The 25131-nt window shown below is 44.7% G+C and overlaps 1 protein-coding gene across 1 annotated transcript; it reads left to right on the forward strand.

Moving 5' to 3' along the window:
• Positions 1-1751: 1751 nt before the first annotated feature.
• Positions 1752-3905, forward strand: LOC311020736 (protein phosphatase methylesterase 1-like; the record flags this gene model as incomplete). The annotated part of the gene is made up of 6 exons (XM_084020941.1): positions 1752-1838; positions 1977-2034; positions 2761-2812; positions 3242-3396; positions 3529-3619; positions 3770-3905. The coding sequence occupies exons 2-6, from the start codon at positions 2016-2018 to the stop codon at positions 3903-3905; spliced, it is 453 nt and encodes a 150-aa protein (XP_083877067.1). The 5' UTR covers positions 1752-1838; positions 1977-2015.
• Positions 3906-25131: the final 21226 nt, after the last annotated feature.

Consider the following 25131-nt stretch of genomic DNA (forward strand, 5'->3'; position numbering starts at 1 on the left):
CAGCAACATTCCTGTACAGGAATCAGCTCCGCTAGTAAGGCAGAAGTAGTAGGCGGGAGTTAAGCTAGCTGTTGCAGGGTGGTGGCTATATAACGGTTCTAGTAACAGCTAACTACACCACCGCGCGGTGGCCGAGTGGTTAGAGCAGGTGCTTAAAGATAAGTGCGTAATGCCCATGCGCAGGAGACTCTGGCCCGGTCTTCACCGGTTCGAATCCAGCTCGGATCAGGGGAGCAATGACACAGCAATGCAGATACCGTCATTGTGTAGATGAATCTTACTGAATTTCACAATTTATTGTTTGCATTACTTGTGTCCCATCATCAATCTTTAATCTGTATCTTCTTTAATCTATTTGGGACCCAATGTAGTAGCATTTGACCGTTTTAATTATCCTGTTGCAATATGAGATTGGTTTACGGGGCGTACCCACCAAACGCGATGAAACTTCATCGCGCGACAAGATTACATGTAAAGTCAATGCAAAGACGCGATTAGACGCTTCATCGCGCCGGGCGACGCGATGGACGCGATAGCGCGGCGCGATGGACGCGATGGACGCGAAAAATCGCTTCATCGCTTCATCGCGCCATCGCTTCATCGCGCCATCGCGCCATCGCTCGAGTTGAAATAATTGAACTTTTGCGGCGAATTCGCGTGAAGACGCGCCGCGACAGCCTATCAGCGTTGAGATCGTCACCGACGTGCTGACGTACGGACGTCCTGGTGTTCCCTCGCTTTTTGCCACAATATTTATATATTATATTATATTATATATTGCCCATAATCAAAGTTGGGGGGCGCACGCACGCGCGCGCACACACACACACATACATACATATCAATCCCAGCTCTTTCACACACAGAGATCTTTTTTTTTTCGATTGTTTATCACTGGGGCTTATGGCCGGCTATGAAGCACCAGTTCTGGGCAGAGCAGCAGCTAAACCTCCCGGTCCTGTACCCTGGTTAGCAGGTCTTCAAACTGGGCAACAGTCAGCCTGAAGTACCGCTGGAACCGGCCGTCGTCCAGGCGCAGCTCCTGCAGGAGACGGTGGAACTCGCCGAGCTCACGCCGCCTCCGTAGGGTAGCATGCACCCAGAACCGACGTCGGCGCCTAGCCCGCAGACGAAGCTGGGAACTTCTCCAGAGTAGATACAGTGCAGCGATGGTGGTTATCTCAGCCATGATCGACGAGAGAATTAAATGGCGGAAGAAATGTTGTTGTTTGGGCGAGCTCGACGCGATGACGCGATGCCGCGATGAGGCGTTTTTTGGCATATTGGACCGGCGTCAAAACTGGAGCGTCTAGCGCGACGCGATTTCATTTGTCGCGCGTTTCAATCGCGTTCATCGCGTTTGGTGGGTACGCTCCGTCATTTACACTTTTGCTCTTTTTTTCTATACAGACCTGGACGGAAGAGAGATTTCTCACCCCTGCCCTGGAGTCACTACTTTGAAACCATGGAAGATGTTGAGGTGGAAAATGAAAATGGCAAAGATATATCCTTCTTGTGTTTGTCAGAAAATATTTATATCATATTTGACACTTTTGGTGTGGAAATCACCCAGAGCATTCAAAGCCAACTAGGTCATTTCAGATTTAGCCTTTTCTTGAGACCAGTGTGTTGTCTAACTTCAGCTTAGTATAGAAAATGAGCACTTTATGCAATTCATGTGTATTGTATTTTGAGCAGCTAATTCTTGCACGGCTATGTTCTGAATTTCCTTGACTACCTTGAACATTTTCAGAATTTTCTGCAGTGGAGCCAATGGTCCTGTGCTGCTTCTGCTTCATGGAGGAGGACACTCTGCACTCTCCTGGGCGGTGTTCACTGTGAGCATAATACCTCATAACGAATTAGAAACTCAGTGCATGTTCATAATAGAATATTTATGGAGCTGTTCTTTCACTTCAGCGTCTTTGCTATACGCTATTTGATTGATTAAATTGTTTCCATATGTGTCTTTGCAGGCAGTCATATGCAGCAGGATCAACTGCAGGGTGGTGGCTATGGACCTTCGAGCTCATGGTAAATAAAGGTTGTCACGGGAGACAACATGTAACTAGACATATTTTATTTATAGTTTAGGAAATTGAGATTGTGATGGAGATGTATTAGTTTGCTTAGTTATAATGGGAAATAGTCTACTTAATGAATTAAAAAAATATAATGTTGATCACTGCATCCTCACGATTTTAGCTCACCATTTGCATTCTGTAATAACGTAATATGCCCTTAACATTGATCTATTTCTAGAACATATTGTAGTTTTGCGTTTATTTCACAGACACTGTTCTGTGCACAATCTCAGAACTGATTGGCTAGCTAGCTAGATTAACCTGCAGATATCCAGAGCCAAGACTTCCCTTTCTGTGTGTTGCTCATTGTTTACAGTCCGATTAGCAACTTGAGATGCGAGACTGGAGTTGGAGTTGAGAGATGACGTTTTCAACTGGATTGTTTCACAAGTAGCAAGTTAACAAGCTCATTTTAAACCAATAAAAAGTTAAAGCCTTGATTGCACTTCGGCCAGTGTGTTCCCCTTTTTGCTCTTCCCATGGATTGTTTACCTGCAATCATCCAAAGCCTGCCAATGTGATTAGTCACTGACTACAAACGGGAACCAGAACATTTCCTGTACCAAAAGGTTCTGCATATGAATGCAGGCACTTTTTTTTTTATAGAGATTATACATTGCATCTTCATTTCTTTGGTGGAACAAGTTGTAAAATGTGCTTCTCTCATTACCTATAGGTGACACAAAAGTGAAAAATCCTAATGATCTCTCTGTGGACACGATGGCCAAGTAAGTTGCTTTGTGTGCAGTTAATATAACATACGCACTCACTCTCAACAGCTTGGCCTTGAATCACAGAAAAATATGGGAAGCCTGAGGGGACAGTAATGATCCTGCAGGACAGCCGACAGAATCGAGTCACACACACAGTCAGCTTACGTCCGTGCAGCTTCCCACCTAAAGGCAGGGTATGTTTGGTGCATCCTTGTATGGTCTTGCTTTCACGGCTCAGTCCAGAAGGAAGAAAGTCATTTGAGAGTTGTATGGATTCTTGTGATGGTGTGCATTTAGATGAATGAGTTGATACATATGCTTTTAAAATGAAAATGAAATGATATGTCGTTATACACTCTGTCTGGAGGTCTCTGACTGTACACACAGAAACACTGACACATGACATGAATGTAAAACGGTTATTCTTGCCTTTTCTTTCAAAAGGGACATTGGCAAAGTGGTGGAGGTGCTCTATGGGGAGAGCCCACCTCCCATCATGATTATTGGACACAGCATGGGTGGGGCCATTGCAGTTCACACTGCCGCTGCCAACCATATACCATCCCTGCTTGGCCTCTGTGTCATTGACGTTGTAGAAGGTAACTAACTGGAGACAGATATTTTTCTATTTATGACGCTTAATTTACATGATAAATGTTCGTAATTAAATCAAATGATCTCCGTATTAATCGGTGTATTCATGTCAAGTGATTGTTGTTTATTGCATTCAGGCACAGCGATGGATGCTTTGAACAGTATGCAGAATTTCCTCAGAAGTCGGCCAAAGACATTTAAATCTCTGGAGAATGCCATTGAGTGGAGGTAAACCTGCTTCGATGTATGATTGGACTAAAATATACTACTCTGCAATTTGGTTAATGGTAGCATATAGTGTCATACACATTATTTACTAAAACCGAAAAGAACCTCGCTGAAAGCATTTCCCCTGTGTTGCTTCTCCTTTGCCGTCAGTGTGAAGAGTGGCCAGATTCGAAACATGGAGTCAGCACGAGTGTCAATGGGAGGCCAGGTGAAAAAGTATGTCTTCTCTGCTTCTCATCTGTACGTTAAAGGAGAAATCCGGTCATTTTTGACCCCGACTTATTAGAAGCAAAAAACCAGACAAAAAATTTACGTTGCCTAGCCCGAGATCTGTACCTGCCTGGCAGCCTTCCAGACTCGCTCCAATGCTAACCCATTGGGGCAACTTTTATCTGCTTTCCTGGGCCTCAGAAACCAATTCCAAGACCTATGCAACACAGGTTGGGTCCATACGAGACACCACGGCGCTCGTTTAGCTCAAATAGTGTGGCAAAACGACATAAATATGTGTGTTTTTGCATGGAGTTACTCACCTCAAATCACCCCGTAGACATTAGCAGTAGATAGCCGAGCGCCTGTCGTCCCTCCCAGTCACCGCAGAAACGAAAACGTTTTCCTCGTAGTTTTGATTTTGTATCCATAAAGAAACGACCGAGCAGTGCAGTCGTCCTGTCTGTAATAAATCCAGGAAGCTGTTATGTCCATATGTATGACTATGTTACAACATAGCAACGATAGCTTACAGCTAGTAACGTGCCGGGCGCTCGTCCGTCCCAGTCACCGCAGAAACAAAAACGTTTTCCTCGTAGATGTTCTATCCATAAAGAAATGATCGAGCAGTGCAGTCATCCTGTCCGTAATAAATCCATGAAGCTGTTATGTCCATATGTATGACTATGTTACAACATAGCAACGACTGCTTACAGCTAAACAGTAGCCGGGAGCCAAAAGTCTCGCGCAAGTTCCCGTCTCCCGACGTCCTCACTCTGGAGCTGTTTTCAAGCCAATACAGTGACAAACTTCTTTCCATCGAGCAGTGCTGTCATGTCCATATGACAGTGTAACTAGCGCTAGCCTACATAGTAAGATTGCTTAGCCTGTGTGACAGTTGAACCTGCTACAGCCACAACAAATCTCACGCAGTCTCAGTAGGCTAGTTGTGTTGACAGCACGAGTGGGAGTCGCGTGACGCGTGTGCAGACTGCAGTCTCTCATCAACAGAGTGATGAGAGACACAACAGAGTGATAACGAGCACCCGGCACGTTACTAGCTGTAAGCTATCGTTGCTATGTTGTAACATAGTCATACATATGGACATAACAGCTTCATGGATTTATTACGGACAGGACGACTGCACAGCTCGGTCGTTTCTTTATGGATACAAAATCAAAACTACGAGGAAAAAGTTTTCGTTTCTGCGGTGACTTGGAGGGACGACAGGCGCTCGGCTATCTACTGCTAATGTCTACAGGGTGATTTGAGGTGAGTAACTTCATGCTAAAACACACATATTTATGTCGTTTTGCCACACTATTTGAGCTAAACGAGCGCCGTGGTGTCTCGTACGGACCCAACCTGTGTTGCATAGGTCTTGGAATTGTTTTCTGAGGCCCAGGAAAGCAGATATAACGTGCCCCAATGGGTTAGCATTGGAGCGAGTCTGGAAGGCTGCCAGGCAGGTACAGATCTCGGGCTAGGCAACGTCAATTTTTGTCGGGTTTTTTGCTTCTAATAAGTCGGGATGACCCTGAGGACAACGGAAATGGGGTCAAAAATGACTGGATTTCTCCTTTAAGGCGCCGTCTTCATCGACAGTCACTGAAAAATGACTAAATAGTAAACCAAATAAATCTACTGGACGCTAACCTGGCGGTGGTAAAACTTAGACACGTAACGTTAATAAATCCAAGCTTTCGGTGTCGTCTCTCCGGTGTTTCCTGCGCTGGAGGCTGCTGCTGCCGCGACGTCAGTGCAGACGAACTGTGGTGCTCAACGGTCACAACTCGAAAAAAATAAGTGCAACTTTTAAAAATGTCCTCTTTATCTGGTCAAATTAAAGTGACATAAGGTTACGTACGCATCAACTATAGACTGTATAAAATATACAAGACAAAATTTCAAATTAAGAATGACTATTTCAGCTCTGACTTATGATTATCCTTCAAACTTCAAATATGAATGATCACGTTATTTTCCCGAGATTCTCAGCTGTAAGCAGTAAATAACTGTGAAAAGAAACATTTGACCGTTGGGATGCTTGAGCAAGCGTCATGACTCCCAGAATGCTTTGCTTTCACAGCAATACACTGTACAATCGTAATACAGTACTTCACCGTTAGAATTTCACTGTAAATTTACAGTGTACTGTGTAATGTACAGAAAAACAGCTATTCGTTATTATTTTTTCTATATTTATTTTTACAGCGTGACACCGTGAGTGAGAGCACTGGAGAGGAAATAGAGATACGCTCAGCGCGCCATCTTGTGGGCGTGAGCTGGCCAGTTCATGGGAATGATGAAAGTTGTATTCACTGACCATCCGTGATGTGTCCCCCTCTGACCCCTGAACCGGAACTAACGCTCACCTAATTTAATAAATGTGAATAGAACGAAACATCATAAACTATTAGAAAGTAACCTTGTAACGACTTGCCTCTCATTAAAGTCGTTTGAGAGGATGAGGTCCTGTATGTTTGTGTGACGTGCTGCTGCTGGTTCATAAGCACGCTGAGTCCAGGTAAGTTTCAATCATTTAATAACTTAAAATGATCACAGCTACTACAGCGGCTAGATTACACACGCCTAAAGGATGGAAAACGTGCACTGGTGGCGAATATGTAACAAAGCAACAAACTGAACAAATGTGGTCAACAAATATTACGGCTACCTACACTCCTCTCTCTCCTCCCCCAGTGCAGGTGATCCAGTTCCCTATATCTCCTACGGCAATCATCCCCCGTGCCCACGTGACCCAAGCCCTGTGTATCACCGTGACAACCAGACCAAACGAATCAAAAGACAAATAATCCACCAGTGACAAAATATGGCTCCTACAAAGAGCAATATGTGACATTTTTAGGAGGTATGATAATATAGTGAAACATTTTCTCTGGGAAGCGAAAAAAGCATGAATCAAATTGAGTAAATGATGTGCCCCTTAGGGAGAAAGGGGGAATAGGGTTACCAGGTTTTATTAGATTTAACCTGTACTGGTACAATAGGCAGTTTGCAGTCCTGGTCTCCAGCCCCTGTAAGACCACTTGACATCAGTGCGTTATCAACACGCAGCTCTGGGCTCCTCTGCGTCCGCTCGGATTCTTTAACGGGTTCCTTGTGAAGTACAGTGGGATGTTTAAGGCTACACCTTGAGCAGGAAATCCTTTTACGGCAATCTTTACTGATGTGCCCTGTACACAAGCATCCAAAACAGATGCCATTTTCCTTCAAGAAGCCTATTTTCCTCTCATGAGGCATTCTTCCCGTAGGAGAAAGGGGGAATAGGGTTACCAGGTCCAAGATTGTACCTCTTAGCATTCCAAATGTTAAAATTAGCCAAACACTGGAAAAGAGACGGGAGACACAGCTGACTGGATGGACAATGAGAAAAATGTGTGTTCTCTCTTTAATCCGATTGAGAGACTGTCTCAACGGTCAACACAACAAATCCAATTCTTGTTCACTTTGGGGATGCATGGACCAAAATACATGCAGTGGTCTGCATGGTCAACTCAAGTCCATCTGCAGAGGAATCTGTAATAGTGGGTTCTAAAATCCTCCCTTCGTCAGTCCACTTGCTTTACAGTGTGAGAGGTTTCTGTGACATACATTAACCTACAATAAACAGTGTTACACTTGTACATTCACAACAGATGAAAGGATTCCTACACACAGACCGTTGCATATCCTGTAAGTTGTTTTATGAACCCACAGCCTGATGTTATGGAATCAAAATAAACAGCCATTTCTCAAATCAAGCCAAATATACATGTAACCGGGTGGTAAAACCCGACATGTTTGTGTTTTCACTTTGGTTGTTAAATACCTGAGAAATGTAAAGTTTATTTCATATGTCATTTGTTGATTTATTTTGATTGTGCCATTTCTATTTGTTAAAACTGTGAAGGAGATTGTAAACTTGACTTGTTTCGCCACAGTCGGTTCTTAAATATGGTCCCTAGAGGGCAGCATTTAGCCTGGGGATTTGTTACTGCGCAAAGTGCATTATGGGTTTTGTTTTGATGCGTGTGGACCACGGAGAGATTTCAGCCAGGAAGGACGGTGATGTGATGCCATTGTGTGAGGAAGAAGGTAAAAAATGAACAAATTGTGTTACATATCGGTGTATAAAACCCTTAAATAAAGGTACCTGTTGATATTTGTAACCGATTATTGTATTTACTGTTGATCTCTGCGGATTTTGGGCACGAGTCGCCGATGCACTAATGTTCAATGACATAAGCATGCTAGCTAGTGTAACGCCGTGCGGTGTGATTTTGAGTTTGAATGTGAGCAATGCTGTTTTAACTACAGTTATTTTGTTTAGAGAAAAAGACTAAAGACTGGTGAAATCTATGGTGAAAGGTCCACGTGGCACTAAAAGTTCAAGATGTAAGTGCTTTGAATTCATTAAGTGACATTTTGACATTATCTGAGGTTTGTGATTTTGTAATGTATGTGTAGCTGATTGCGTCCTCCATTTGCAGTCGTGGCCACTGTCGTATTTTATCACGTTTTATTGTACTTTATTTTACCACATTTTATTGTATTTTATTTTAAACAACACCCTCTGTCAAGATGTGGAAAATGGTGTTCAACAATTAAAACTAAGGCTACAAAAACCCCAGAAGTAATTGTGTCCTGTGTGGCATCAAATTCCACGGGCTACATACAGCACAGACCTCTTTTGCCAGATAGTCTGATTTCCCTAATATGTACTATGTCATTGTGACATCCCAGGAATTGGTTGAGACGGGCAGAAAATTAGTCCCCTATAAATTCGCAAAGAATGAAATGCGCCGAATTATGTGTTGACATTTAATAAATTGCAAAACGTAGGTGATAGTAGCTTCTAATAACAGACGATGCATTAACATTATTATTTCTTTTGTCATTTGCTTATCGCAGGATATCCTTGAATGGCAAACATCCCGTCAGTTCTTTTATTGGCGCCTGCGGCGCCTGCTGCTGGAGGACACGGTGAAGAGCAAGATCCAAGCAGCCAACAGCGAGCTGACAGACGGCCAGATCCAGGCGATGCTGCTCCGCTGGTTTGTGGAGGCCGTTAAGGTAAAACCCACCGCTTACTTATCGGCTTCGTTTTACAGTCGCTCAATATTCACTGACTTGTGAATATGTGAACTGGACTTTGTATTGAACTCAACATGAATTATTTAAAGCAGCATACCTACATGATGAGTGTATTGATGATGATACTATTTATTCAGCTTGCACCGATTCTTAATATCTATTTAATTTGAGTGATCACTTTGCGGTTCTGTAGAGTTTTAAAAGGGTAAATAATTACCATATAATTACTCCAAACATCTTCTACAATAAAATCCAAATCGAAGTAAAGCTAAGAGATTGAATATGGCCCCCCCCCCCCCCCCCCCCCCCCACTCACTTTCACACCAAAACAAAAGACTGTGATAAAGCATGAGCAGCACATTTGCTGGGACTTGTATTTTTAAAAATGTATTTTTAGATCCACACAGTTGAAGTATCTCCTCATATCCAAAGACATCATGTCCAGCCTTCTGTGAGAGACTTTGATTATAGTTCAGAATTTGCCATTTAAAGTGTAAGTTTGGCGGAAATTGAAAATAAAGCTATTTTCGGAATGAAAATACATCAACTAAGCCGTGGAGGAAGTAATTTTCGCTCATCACGCAGTTCAGAGCTAGCACGGGCGGGAGCTAGAGTCCAAAATCGCAAACAGTGGGTTAGCATGGGGCCTACAGCCACACGCTTTCAAAATCGCATTTTTAAACCATTAACATTGCTCAAAACAGCGCCAAACCTCGTCAGCAGCTTGCTCTGGGTGTCTACACATAAAACGAAGCACCAACAACTCAGTTCATGAACCCGAAGTTTATAACAGAAGACAGTTAAGAACACTCACCAATTCTACCCCTGCCAGCTCCTCGCGAAGGATAGTCCGTAAGTGTCGATTACCGAACGCAATGCAAAACGAGGGAGACCACTGAAGATTTCGCCCAGAATAAAACGAGTATACTTTTAAATTAGTTATTTAGTTAGTTAATTAAAAATATGCTGCGATCGTACCATTTATAAATAACTTTGCTTTGCGGTCTAAGTCATAATCAATTAAGACAGTTGAAGGTTCAACTGAGGAGAATGGAGATAACTTGTGCAGCTCAATACACAACTCTGTCCAAGAGAAAGCAGAGAAAGATTGTGCCATTCAGAGCAGACTGGGGGGCATTTGAGATGTGGAAATGTGAGTCAGAGAAAAGAGAGAGACAGAAAGAGAAAGCATGTGATACACAGTAATGCAGCAGGAGATTACATGCAGGAGCAGTCATTACACTGCACCTCGCACGTAAACGTAGGGATAGACAGAGATTTTGAGAAAGTATGGTATGAAGTACAGAAAGAACCAGAAAAGTTATGTTTGAAGCATTTCTATTGGACAGATGAATGTTCTGCTGTGTCAGTGACTCCTCCCCTCTTGTAAAAAGAGAAAGACGAACATGGCACCACAGGCCGTGTGATGTATTCAATGAGCGTCGGAACTACGATTAGCTTAAATTTGCCGTGCATCATATACGTGTTGCTGTGTACAACGACGGCCTTGTACGAGCAACTACCGGCTTTTTATATGCTTCGGGTCGACGTTCTCAGCTAAACTCAGCTTGTCTAGTAACGCATCTTCAAAACGTTGACGTAAATAAACACAAGGTACGGCGCACGCATCTCCCCCTCCCACCTCGACTGAAATGTGATGCCGTCGGCATAGGTTTCTGATGTTTTTAATTTTGCAGAACGTGTTGTAAGGACAAATGCGGTTCAACCGTTTGCATAAATTAAATGGGTTTAGCCACGTACACCAAAACCCTACTCAGACGTAACACTTGCTGTTTCCCATATTTTGCATGCTCAGCTTCCTCCCACAGTCCAAAGGCATGCAGGATGGGGATAGGTAAATTTGGTGACTCTAAATTGCCCGTAGGTGTGAATGTGAGTGTGAATGGTTGTCTGTCTCTACATGTTGGCCCTGTGATAGACTGGCGACCTGTCCAGGTGAACCCTGCCTTCGCCCAATGTCAGCCTGGATCGGCTCCAGCCCGCCGTGATCCTGAATACAGGATAAGTGGTAGACGATGGATGGATGGAGAAAACATCTCATCAATCTGCTCAAAGATGGCTTGGATATCATACAACGTTGTTGGAAATGGCCTTCATGCACAGGTGAAAGCTGCACTTCCATCACCACCTAGTGCATTCCAGCATCACCTGAAGACTGGGTGATCATCAAAAATCACAGGAGAAAACCCTGGAAGCAAAGACACTACACAGATCCCTTCCAAGTTCTCCTGACCACAAAGATGCATTCAATGCAAACACATTCCAAGTCCGAAGGGAGAAGATCCTGTCACTGGTTCGACTAAGAGGCATGATGAAATAACACCTTCCTCCACCAGTAGCATGCCAAGCTCCAACAAGTGACAGCTGTGTCACCACCGACAGTGAGTAGTCAATCGCATCATCACAACCTAACACCCTGGTGCGAGGGGAGGAGTGCAGATTGGGTCCTGCCCGCACTCCGAGCTTCAATACACGTCAAGAAGGTGTGACAGTTGTGGTGACGTAGGAGACGTTCTCTGTCCAACAAAGAAGCCATGGCACCCTTTCAGGTGGCGTGGTTGGAGTTTGAGAGAAGAAGCATGTGTGTTACTATCACTAACTAGTGATGGCACTTTTCCTCATCTGTGAATTACAGCATGCGTCTCCCCAACATTGCAGAGCCTTTGGAAAAGTCCTCCACAACAACAAAATCATCCACGAAGATGGTGACGACGATGATGTGTTCCCAGAGCTGCCTCAGAGTGGAGAATATCTTGTCAATGGCAGACAAAGGAACACAGGCAAAGACAAACAGAGGAGGAGAGATACTGTGAGTACAGAAATCAATCACATGACCAGGAGGTATGGTTATGACATGGAGGAGGAGACCAGCAGTAAGAAGGAGTCTCCGCAGGTCAAGTCTTCCTGGTCGGAGTCAATGAACCAGCTGATAAGGAAACTAGACCACCTTAATCTAGACATAGAGGGGGCTCTGAGTGCAAACTCCTCCCCCTCCGACACACCCTGCACCCTAGGATGCTTTTTCAAAGTCCACGTTACAACAAGCCCTGAATGAGCGAGTTCTCCAAAGACCAGACAGAGGGAATCATTGTCTCCCTGAAGCTCACTGTGGGAACTGGATGAAGACGTTCACAAGCGGGAAGCTGTGTGCTTGCAGGAGCCTGGACACTCATTCTCAGCAGAGCACCCGTGGACCCAAGTCCACAGATTCATGAAGCGGAGGATCTGTGCCCTACTCTCAATCTGGACTCCAGTCCTGTACTCACTATCCTCGCAACAGTTCTTGATTTCAGGCTGAAAGTCCTGGATCTCCTACGCATGGAGAAGCACAAACCGAGCTCCATCACCTTCTCACACTACAAACCGTCCCTCCGGATCTGGTGGACATTAATTTATCAATGAGAGTTTGGACGATGAAGTCTTCACTGGAGGAGCCCACAGGAAAGGAGAAGATCAATCTAGAGGATGAGAAGACGGCTGCAAACAAAGCTAAGGATGACAAAGATAGTGATGAGGATTGTTTGTAAAGAATGAAATCATGTGTCTTCTATGAGTTAGAAGGACAGCAAAAGCTCTCAAGGACCTAGAGTTGTTATGTCTTGGAAGGATTTATCTTTCGGCTTGTCCGGGCTGAGGAGGTTGCGCATCAAGCTGTAGGTCAACGCTCCTACGACACTTATCAGTATAGCTTTTTGCCTGTCTGCATCGTCAATTTCATTGGCCGCGAAAAACTGCTCGAGTATTTCAGTATACTCGTCCCAGGTCTGATTCTTAGGGTCAAACGCTGCTAGCGTGCCAATTGTAGCCATACCTCTCTTCTTAGCCAACGGCTAACTGCAATCCTTGCTAGCTCCGGACATGTAACAAACTCCCAATAAGGACAGCCGTCCCGTCCTTCCGACGGCTGTCCTCCTCCAGACTAATCCTCGTCGCCAAAAAGATGTTGCATCTTCATAAATAATCCACTGTCCACACGGTAACGGTGTTTCCAAAAGGTCTTTACTGAACCACTTGCAGCCTAAACACATGTACAACTCTCTGGCTAAGAGCCGTCAGCAGTCTACTTCTGCTGCATGCATAACCTGAACCTTGGCAACAGGAAGTTAACAGTCTCAGTCCGCCCTCTGCTGGACTCTTACAGGTACTACACATAACACACAAGACTACTGATGATCTCTGCAGGGAGTATCACTGTAACCCATGTCAATAGGTAAGTATACAAATACCCCATAATTAGCTGCGATACCACAAAAACTATATCTGCTTTGTTCCAGTCATGAAAAGCTCAGCAGCATACTGTGTTCAGTGTAGCAGGAATGAGGTCGGCTTTCGGTTTTACAGGCTCAAATGTTCAACATTAATGAAAAATAAAATTTGAATGAGTTGAAAGAATTAAATGCTGAACCAATTAAATGAATGTAATGCCCTAACATTTGTTAGCTCAATTACAATATACACGTTTCCCCCACATAGCGGCATTAATGACTTACCTGTAGAGATACTACTTTACAAATCTTAAAATTGGATTTTAAAATGAAACAACAGCTGCATGTTTGGACACAATCACTTATCAAAAATCTTAAACAATTGTCGAAATGTACCCGATAGTGTTTGACGATTACCTTTTCTTTTCTTTTTCTTTTTATTACTTATTTCTAAAATATCCATGCCTGGGAACTATAGGGTATGGCTAAAATTTAATAAAGGCTGTGGTGATAGCTATCTATGTCTATGGTGTAGTTCAAAGTCGGCAGCTAAAGTCATGTGTCTACAAACCACTTCCTGGTCATTTTAGGTCCGGGACTGAGCTTTCTGAAGACCTGCAAAGATGAGGCAATAAGTCCATATGACAAAGCATGCCATGGGGATCGCGGATCTGGCCACCCGACACTGAATCCTGGCCCCATGACCTGGTCCTCTTTGCATTTTTGAGACTTTTCTTTTTAGAGATGGAACTTTTCTCTCCTGCTGCAAGACGCCTGGGACGTATCTTACCGACGCACATCAACACTGTGATGTATTTGCAATTGTGTCATTTTTGTTTTGATAAATGTACTGCACTTTGACTTTTATACCATGTTAGAGCAGATGCACGCGCAATCCATTGAGCATGTTTGCCTTAATGAATATGTAAATATGGCTGTCTCTGCCAGAACACGCAAAATATTGGGAGGAGTAGATGCAAATAGATTAATTTAGCACACGCAATGTGATTTGCTTGGCTGGGAAGGTCCATTTCAGGTTCTGCTATCTACACCGACAGCAGTCCACATCGCTGAGAGAGGAACGTGGGTTCATCTGACACACTGTAAGAGAGCATACAGCACTCCAGGGGAGACAGATAAGTAAAAACACCACACCATGGCCGACAGACCATGGAATCCATACCGAAGGACGGGACGCGGTATGAGAGGAACAATGTAATGTGTCTAATCTGTAACCTGTCAGTCTGGTAGCAGTGATAGTGGTAGTTCCGATACTCTGGGTACACGAACGTCAGTCTCAACAATCGAATGGCAACAACAATCGCACCGCAGCTGAATCACTGATTGTAAATTCGACACTAGCCAATACAACGCTAGCTAATTCAACACCAGCCAAATTAAGAGCTAAAAGAGAAATTGGACCGCAAATTGTATAACTTTGTGTCTCTACCCGCTGACAGGAACTGCACCACTGTACACCACTTGTTTCCCCCTGTGCCAACTCACGCACGGCCACCCTGGTTTGAGCCATATGACGGCAACTACACCTGTCTGTCTAGAGAAGAAGGTACGGTTAGTGTAGGAACTTTGGCTCCCTGTAATCTAACCCTATAAGTTATCAGCAGGAGACTGGGGTGTGCAGGATGCGTGAGTGAGAAGACAACTTGTGACCAGGGCGGACATCTGGTGGTTCTGCGGTGGTAAGACACTTAGAACAACGTTACCAATTGATTGGATTAACTATTTGTATTATAACCAACAAAGATTCATCAATTATGTCAGAGACAGCATCAAGGGGTTGTCTTCACAATTAGATAGGACTATTCTCATGGCATGGCAGAAACGGCTGGCGCTGGACATGCTGCTGGCCGAGAAGGGAGGTGTGTGTAAGATGTTTGGGGATATGTGTTGCACTTTCATTCCCAATAACACCGCCCCTGACGGCAGTGGGACTAGGGAGCTGGCAGGTTCGACATCGCTATCCGAGGAGTTCGCAGAAAATTCAGGTATTGGCGATCACCCTTACTTTTCATGGATGGAGAGCATGTTCGAGAGGTGGTCAGGGCTCATACAATCAGTTTTGATAAACATAAATATAATGACCATAATTATGACTGCGTTGTGTTGTTGTTGTGTTCCATTCCCGAGAGACTTAGTTCAGAGGCTGATTGACGTTGCCATGAACAAGATGTTACTGTACACCAGAGTGCCGGATGAGGATGATAAAGGTGATGCAACATCATATCTATCAGATTACAGTGACGATGAAATAACCCCTGTGAAGTGTGCTTCCCGATTCCTAGGTGAGCAGAAAGTTCCAGGTGATCTGGAAGCTGAGGACATGCACGGAGACTTGGAGGATTTCTATGATTAGTAGTTTAAATAAAAATAAAAACATAAATTCCACAGCACAATGATGTATTTACAGAAAATCCCAAAAGGAAGATGTAAGATACTGATAAGCATTACGAGTGCAGCGTCAAGAGAAAGATGTTGTCTCCACTATGTATATATATGTTAATCACATGATGGAAGGAAGTCTGTAATGTTTTATTGTTTTCCACGAGTCCAGGGTGAGATTTCTTAGGCAGGGTCAGGTTCAACTAACGGGATCGATGGGTTGACCAGCCTGCGTTTGACATTTTTGTTTGATTTCTATTCTTCATTCCTATTAAGCTTTAGACTGTTAGAGATTAGATTTGCTAGATGTATTATGTATAACCTTGTTTGAATTGAATCATTGTATTTTCCCGATTGGACTGGAGGACCACAAGGCGGTCGCCTGTAGGCAGAGGGGCCGTGAGAGAATTTCCCTGCCTGAATGTGAAGATGGTCACTGGAAGTTGCTAAGAAACTGCCTGACAGGGTTTTCGCTCTCACCCTCCACAAAATTTAATTAATGATTATGCTTAAGATAAGCATAAACAGGAGGGAATGTTATAAGAATTTTGTATAACCACATGATTTTAGTGTTTTAATGACTTTAGTATTTCCACTGATGACCTAAACAGGGCCTAAAGCTATCCTGCAGAACAGCTAACCGTTATCAGGGGCCCTGTGCACGTGATGTCTTGTATTACATGTTTTCAATGACGCGTTATCTCCTGTGCCTTTAAAAGACTCAAGTCACAACAATGATTTGAGCACTTCCTCTGTAGCATCCTCACACGTTGTTGCACTGGAACTGCTCCTCTTGTACAAGATTAAAGTCAGACGTCGACTTTACTTATGTCTCCGATCTCCTCCTTGGGTGAATTTATTCGTTTACGGAAAAATTCTTTTAACACCTTCCTCTACAGTTTCTGGCTCAAGGGTGTCAAATCCTTGAATTCCTACAATCTGTTCATCGGAGAAAGTCAGCAGCACCCTTCACTCTTCTTCTTACATCTTGCTATCTCCTCTTAGTTTCATCGGCTGTTCTTCTTGTTTTGCTGACAGCATTGACTTTGTCACAGATATCCTCCCATGTCGTTTCTCCTGGATATATTAATGTTTCTTTGTTGTAACTCGTGAATGTGTTTGTTTGCCTCCTCCACTAACACCTCCAATTCAGTGGCTTCAAATTTCATCTTTCGTTTGCGCCCACTCACTCCCTCATTCTCCATGGTGAAAACTAGTAACACACGCAAAAACCTAATTTAAATAAGGCGGTTTCCAACACGTTTGCGCAAAGCAACAGCGCAATCTGTTAGAGCGCGCAAGCAATTTAGCGCCCCTTATCTGAGATCTGAGTAAATCAGGCCCTGAGTCTCTTATGATGTTTTGATGGGGGGAAATGAACTCGTAGGTCACTGCAAGAAATTGATCAAGTAAAAGTATATTTGACAATAACGCCACTGTCTGAATTATTATTCTGGTGTAGAGTTATAGCGCGTACATGCCTTTAAATATTCCCGCATTTTCAAGATGCCTTCTTTCATTTTTAGATCTATGTGCCACCCCAAAATGACCTCTGGTCTCACCCTGGCCACCCCACTGAATATTCTCTAGCTCTGCCGATCCCAGCTGACATTGGGCAAAGGCGGGGTACACCCTGGACAGGTCACCAGTTTATCACAGGGCCGACACGTAGAGACAGACAAGCATTCACACTCAGGTTCACACCTACGGACATTTGTGTCACCAATGAACCTATCCCCATCCTGCATGTCTTGGGACTGTGGCAGGAGGAAGCCTGCATAGAACCGGAGAGAACCCACGCTAACACGGGGAGAGCACCCAAGGTACACACATCTGTCATGCTGAAAGATTTCCAGAACAGCGGGTTTGGGCAGTGATAATCGTCACCTGCCCCCTTTTTTTCACGGCGAGGAGTCGCTTTGGCCGATGGCCGAGTGGTTAGAGCAGGTGATTACGCATAAGTGCATAATGCGCATGCGCAGGAGCCTCAGGCCAGGTCTTCAACGGTTCGAATCCAGCTAGGATCCGACCACGCAGTCAACTGCGCTGCGAATGCAGACTCCGTCATTTGCCTTTTTCCAGACGAGTGTCCCCGATGCAGCCAACCTTCTCGTCTTGGCTGCAGTCTGTGAACCGCTGCAGGAGCTCACTTTAGTCCACTAAGTCATTTTGCTTCATATTAGTGGCATTTTGGAGTGGGGATGAAACGTGTGAGGGGCTCAGCAGCCTCTCAGGAAGGAAATGAAACAAAAGAGAGTATTAGTAGGTGAGCAGTGGCTTACCAGAGGTAGGCCTATGTGCTACAGGCAAACAATCTTGCTGGCCGTCCAAGTTAGCTTTGAAATTATTATTAACAAGCTATAACTCTGCAGCAGTCAGACCAGCTTCCTGATGTGGAGAGAAACGAGACCTATGACTTAAAGCAGATCAAGAGAAGCAGGTGGATCAGTGCATCAGTCCAGACATGGAGGTTGATACCTCCAACGATGCTGAAGTCAGACATCTTGAATCACAACCAGCCACCAACTGTGAGCTGCTCCCGCCTCGTTTGCATACAAGTATTCACACCGGTGAAAAACCTTTTAGTTGTGCTTACTGTGACAGAACATTCAAGAAAAGTCCAATTGTCTTGCTCACATGAGGGGGCATACGGGAGACAAACCATAGTTTTGTACTAAACGTGGAAAGGTTTTGCCACAAGCGATCATTTCAAGTGTTGCAAAATGCAGAATGAGTGCAAAATGGCAACAGAATTAGAGAACATAGATGAGGTTCACAAAAATGAGAAGGCTTTTAAATGCTTTGAATGCCTCAAGGTGTTTAGACTTATGAACCTTCTCGTTCTACACACGAGAGTTTACACTCTCCCTCAGTTGTTATGTCTGTGGCAAAAAATTCACTCAGAACCCCACATGTATAGGTATCACATGACGGTGTGTAACCGGGTTGAAAATATATCCTTACTTTTATGGTTGAAATGTCACCAAATCCTGATAAAGATTGTTTTCTATATGTTTAAGATGTGTTTTATTTCCTATAATTATGCTTGAATGTGGTATTCAAACCGAGGTGTTAATACCTGTACTGTCACTTTAAGAGGTCGCAGGCTTTGTGACGTCATCCAAGTGCTTCTCTCAGTTCGCGCCAGGCTAGCTGAGAGGAGGTAATGTATTATTTTTCTCGTCATAGTTAAACATTTATTTCGGGTTTCGGGCAACGCAAACCTTGTTTTATGCATGTATAAATGTTCGGTTCTAGATTGTGAACATGCAGTTAAAGTGTCACTCCAATATAAACCTGGTAAACAGACGTTTTACAAGATATACGGGGTTTTCTGTGTGTTTGTCTGCTAACAGGAGCTTGAGATCTGTGTGCTGTGGAGGAGACTGCATGTTACAGAGCCTATGTTTTTCTGTTTATTTGTACAGGAATGTGCATTATGTTCATTATAATTCATGTGGTATAACGTTTACATAATGTTTACACTGGTTGTATTAAGCATGTAAAATAAATTCATGTTATCAAATAATTTTGCATTTTATAATTTATTTAATTCATTTTCACATTTTTATTTAAAAGTATTTTTGTTGTTAATACTAAGGTGTATCAGTCATGTGCAGTTCGCGCTAGGCTAGCTGAGAGGAGGAGCTTGAGACCTGTGTGCTGTGGAGGAGACTGCATGTTACAGAGCCTATGTTTTTCTGTTTATTTGTACAGACAAAGCTACCATTCTGCCTCCATTAAACGAACAACCAGCAACTAGTCGTGGTACGAGTCCTTCCTTCATTCAACTCAACCTAGAACACAACGCAGAACATACAAAGGTTAACGGACGTGCATCAACCCTGATGTAAACTGTTAAAGACAATGCACGCCCGTTACAGGTGCATGCTGGAGAGTGTTGCGGTTCTAACCTGTCACTTTCAGCACCCTGGACAGTGCCGCAGAGGAGCCGCGGAGAGGCCGCAGTTGAGTGCGTCTGCGCTCAGAGCTCATTAGGACCTGATGTGCGTCACCTGGGAGACGCCACTGGGAGAAGGCTACTCTCGCCACACAGAACTCTTTTCCCCTGCCCTTTCCCCTGATTTTAGAGTTGTTAAAGGAGTCATCACCTGGTTTTATACGTATCCAGCCCCCTTGGATCGCTTTGGATCAATTCGTAAAACTTATTAGAAAAAAAAAAAAAAAATTTAATCAAACATTGAGCTTGTTCTGACCCTTTTTCGTACAGCGATTTTATCACGCGAGATTACGCGCAAGGTTTTGACTGGTCCGGATGTGCATTGTATAATATGTAATGAGGCGCGCGTTGATTCGCCACAGGAAGGACAGAGCCGGGGGGGGGGGGGGGGGGGGGGGGGGCTTGCCTGCATGCAGACTCCAAAACATAATGGCGGCGCTTCGGCGATTTCAGGTAGCGGACGGGGCGGGGTTGGGTGGTGAAAGAGGGGTGGGCTTATGCAAGTAGCCGCCCCGGTGACGTCACCGAAGGCGCAGAATCAAAATCTCGTGCTTTAGGAATGCACACCCTTGTGTGCTATTCCTGTTCGGAAAAAGAGCAGAAGCGAAAAAACGGCGCCACTTTCAAACTCCAGCCTTTCAGGCAAGTTTCAACTGAGGTCAAACACAGATATGCATGTTTTAACAAGAGAAATTGCGATTTCCAGGTGATGACTCCTTTAAAGTATAGGAAATAAAGTGTCAATTTTTTTACCTGCAACTTCGACTCCTCTTTAATCCGCACCTTACAGAGAGAACCCACATGTTTGTAAGAATTGTGGCCAGGGGTGTACCAGTGGAGGGATGTGCTACAGGCATGCAAAATACTGCTTGCAAATGTGAGGAATTGCCATTTTTCCTTTTAGAAATTATTTGAATTTATCGTTCATCATGTTGAGTTTTAACTTTGTTGCAGCTAAACGGCTGCATATTTCTCATATATTGACTGTAAATCCAGAGGAACAGGAATGCATTTTGATTTTTAACAAAAATGCCTAAATTTTGCTTCTATGAGTTGTTTTGCAAATGGTTGAAATATGATCTTATTCAGCACTGTGCAGCACGCCTGCACTGACGGATCTTACTGAATGTGTTTATGGTGCATTGTAAGATGATGCTCCTGTAATACAGCAACATTGGTTCAGGAGTGGTTCAGGAAACATTCTTGAAAGTAGTTGATGACTATCACCATTCATTTCCCGACACCTTTCCCGCTGAAGTGGACGCACTCATACATAAACACCTCTTTGACCGTCTCCCTCGCCAGCAGCCTACATATTGAAACAGCGCCACCAGCCCTTCGACTCTCTGCTGTGGCTGACAATGGTGTTGCAGCTAATTTCCTTGGGCCCCTTCGCTCTTTTGATGAGGATTCGATTCCATGAGCGACATTTAAATAATAACAAAACGACCAAACTATGTGATTGCTCTTGTTTCCAGCAGACAATACTACTAAACGATGGTACAAAGCTGATGTGGCTCTCATAAATGCGACACAGCTTTCAGGCCACCTGAGCAATCGCCATACAACTGTTGAAAGTGCCTTTTTTATGGATCTTTCATGTGCAATTTTAATACAGTCGTTTTACGGAGCGCTATAAGCGGTTACCCATAATTCCAAGCGGCAGCGTCATCGTCAGCGTTTGTCATAAAAAAGCCGCTCATTTGAAAACTAAAGGGATTTTAGAGCTGAAACTTTCTCTGGCAAGAGTCCGTGAGAGGGAGAATGTATCACACATGGAAATGGCCAGTGGAGAAAATATTACACCCTGAGTGAAACGGGCTTCACGTCGGAGGGCTATAAATACAGCGGGAGAACACGTAGTTGTCAGACGAAAGGTGCGTGTCCACAGGCAGCGGTGTTTCCCCGCGTCCCATTCATTGTCTATGTGAAAAGCCTAGACAATGCATTCTGGTAGCCGAGCGTCGAACTGATTTCTCTCCAAGCACAAACTTGTTTTATGGGGACCTCCAGACATTCTATGACTCTCTATGTAATGTATTTAAAAATAAAAAAGCTTTAAAGACTTCTCACATCTTACACTATGGATTACATTGCCAGACGATTTTAGTTGTTTTCTTGTTGATATGAAATCAAACTGTGTGTTCATGTACTTTGTAAAACTCCTCCCTGTACTGTTATTTATTTTTGCAATGTCGTAATGTGGATAATAAAAGTTATTGAAAAAAAAAAAGTTGCCCGCTCCTCATTTGCATGAAGTTGAAGTCGAGTCTACTTTATGCTAATCAGAGGCGCCGGGCTCGACTCGCCGCCTCGGGAACGCTCGCAACGCTCGCGAAAATCTTCTAAACTGAATGTTAGCGATCTAAAATAAAGACAGATTCAGCAACGGCATAGCTTATTTCTCGCATGAAATGTTTTCAGAAACATATTTTTTGAACTATTTTCATAAAATAAGAGAAAGTTTCCAAACGAGCCGCCATGTTGGTCCGTTTTGAAATCCGGGAGCAGACAGAACAGCTGTGAAAGCGTTCGTCCAATCAGGTGCAGCCATAAATTGGAAAATGTTTGCAGGTTGTTTTCATTCATGAAACATGGAGGAAAAACGTATTACGGCGGTGTCGGGATATCCGATTCTATACAACCCTGCTCTGCCTTCATACCGCAACAGCGAGAAAAGGAACTCAGCATGGAGGGCCATAGCTGACATTGTTGGTGTTTCTGGTGGGTTTAAAATATATATTTGTCTGTAACGTTAATCTAGTCTATATGATCCTGGTTAGATGGTAACATTGTATTTATAAACACTGATTGACACTATAATTAAAGTGTTGTGATTTCTTTATCCTATGTTGTCCTTAGAGGACATCTGCCGCAGCAGGTGGAAAAATCTGAGGGTTAGGGTTGTACAAAAAAGAAAAAATCAAAGATATGGAGAAACGTAGGAGTGGGGCCCCATCACAGCGGCCATGGCGCTTTATGGCTGTGATGGAGTTCCTTAGGCCATTTTTGGAGGACAGAAGTACTTCCTCCAACCTTCCTGCAGCCGCAGCCAGCCGCAGCCAGCCACCCTCCCCTCCCTGCAGCGCAGCCAGCCACCCTCCTCTTCCTGAAGGAGCAGCACGCTGTAGCCAGTTGCCCTCCCCTCCCTGCAGCGCAGCCAGCCACGCTCCTCTTCCTGAAGCCAAAGGATGCCGCCACCTTCCCCTCCCTGCAGCGCAGCAAGCAAGCAAGCCAGCCAGCCAGCCAGCCAGCCAGCCAGCCAGCCAGCCACAGCCAGCCACCCCCTTCCTGCAGCGCAGCCAGCCACCCAGCCAGCCACAGCCAGCCACCCCCTCCCTGCAGCGCAGCCAGCCACAGCCAGCCACAGCCAGCCACAGCCAGCCACCCCCTCCCTGCAGCGCAGCCAGCCACCCAGCCAGCCACAGCCAGCCACCCCCTCCCTGCAGCGCAGCCAGCCAGTGGCAAAAGTGTGAGGTGAAGCTCTTTCTCACACGAATGGCCTCCCTTGTTGCGTTGGTTGCCTTCCTGCCAACATCCTGGAGAACAGCAGCAGCAGCAGTGTCCTCTGGCACTTGATGTGGTCCTGCCTCCCTCATGCCTGTGACCCTCAGGAAGTTGTGAAGGACACAGGTGGCTTTCACACACAGCTCTGCAGTGCCAGGGCTGACTCCAATTACACGCCGGTACATGCGCCACTGTGAGGAGAGGATGCCGAAAGCATCCTCAACAACCAACCTGGCGCGGCTGAGGCGGTAATTGAAGACCCTCTGCTCCCTGGTGATGTTGGAGCCTGGAAATGGCCTCATAAGGTTCCTGCGGAGTGGAAAGGCCTCATCTCCCACAAAGACATATGGCAGTGAGCCTCTGTGCTCTGCTCCTGCAACCACAGAATCTTGTGGGGGGTCCAGGGTGCCATCTCGGAGTCCCTCTCCAAAACCGGAGTTGTGGAGAGACCCACCATCGCTGGTTCTCCCGTATCCTCCGACGTCAACGACCCGGAACCTGTATTGTGCATCTACAACTGCCAAGAGGACAATAGAAAATGTCCCCTTGTAGTTGTAGAAGAGTGAGCCGGTGTTGGAGGGGGCCTGGACGACGACGTGCTTGCCATCTATGGCGCCAACGCAGTTGGGGAAGTTCCAGCGAAGATGGAACTCCTCTGCTATGGCCCTCCAGTCCTCCAGGGTTGGAGCAGGCATCACCTCAGTGACCATCGACTCCCAGATCGCTCCTGCCACACCCTTAACGATCCTGGCCACTGTGCAGAACCCCACACGATAGTTAAAGGCTATCGTGCGGAATGAGTCGCCAGTAGCTAGATATCTGTAAATACATGTAGAAAGAAGACATTAGTGTTTTCACTGCAATATGTAGATGTGTGGCATACATCAGTATTACTGCAAATTAAACAAACATAATTGCTAAAAACTAAAGGAAGGCTCATGGGGTTGAGCATGAAATGGAGAGCTTTCTGTTGACATTATTTGTCCTAACTAATGTTGAAATAGGAAATAATGTTGAAATATATTATTATTATAACGTTAGTTATGTAGCCATGTTGCCTGCAGGCTACTTAATGGGCCCAACCACATTAATCCAAACTACATGAGGAATTTAACAACAAAAGTAATAATATTATGCCTAGAACTCTATACATGTTGATAATGTTGCTCCTTTTATGGGAAAGCAGAAACGGTAACGTTATAGGTGTAGCTGTAGCTTATTATTTTTTACAGTTTGTCACAGCTATTATGGCAGTAGGATCGACCATGGAGTCACGTAACGTCACCAGCCTGTTATTTACAGAAACATGAATCACAGGAATGGAATTTATGCATTATAATTTCATATGACAGCAATCAATGCAGTTTACCGTAGGCAAATGGCGAGGCGCTCAGCTGGACCGATAGCCTCCCGGTAGGTGGTGTCCAGCCTCTTGATTCGGTCTCCGACTTTACTGAGCACCTCGTCAAACTGGCCTCTGGTGAGCCTGAAGTATTGCTGGAACATCGGCTCATCCAGGCGAAGCTCCCGCACCAACCGATGGTACTCGCCGTATTGTTTTCGGGTTCGGAGGATCGGGTGAACCCAGAACCGACGACGGCGGAGTCGGTTCTGGGTTCTGGATTGCCCACCAAGCGTGCAATCCTGGCAAGCGGCGCGTCCACTCGCGTTTAAAATCGCCCCTGTGGACACGCACCTTCAGTTGCGGTCTCAGGTGCTTTCTCCGCTGCTGTCCCCGCTGCTGCCTCAGCTGCGGACTCAGTTGCAATCTCAGGTGTGTCAGACATCATCACAAATTCCTTTAATTAGTTAATCCTTAAACGTCCTTCCAACATCCCCGTTTCATTGCAGTCCACATCCACAGTCCACAACTTTGCATCCCGCAGTGTTCAATTGTTTCTTTGTAGCGCAGCGGCGCATTCATTCATAAAGCCGATCAGCTGATTTTACTCACGGCTTCCTCTTGTGTCGGCGGGGGTTCGCCTGGATCCGCCGCCGACTCTCCGATTTCCTTGGAGTCTTCAGTGAAATTGTTTGACTTGTTGTGGCTACTCTTGTGTTCCAAAAAAAGTCGATGATCAAAAAACATAAGAGCAGTGCGTGAGGAGGA

The sequence above is a fragment of the Eutrigla gurnardus genome (assembly GCF_963514095.1).
Source record: "Eutrigla gurnardus genome assembly, chromosome: 11".
NCBI lineage: Eukaryota > Metazoa > Chordata > Actinopteri > Perciformes > Triglidae > Eutrigla > Eutrigla gurnardus.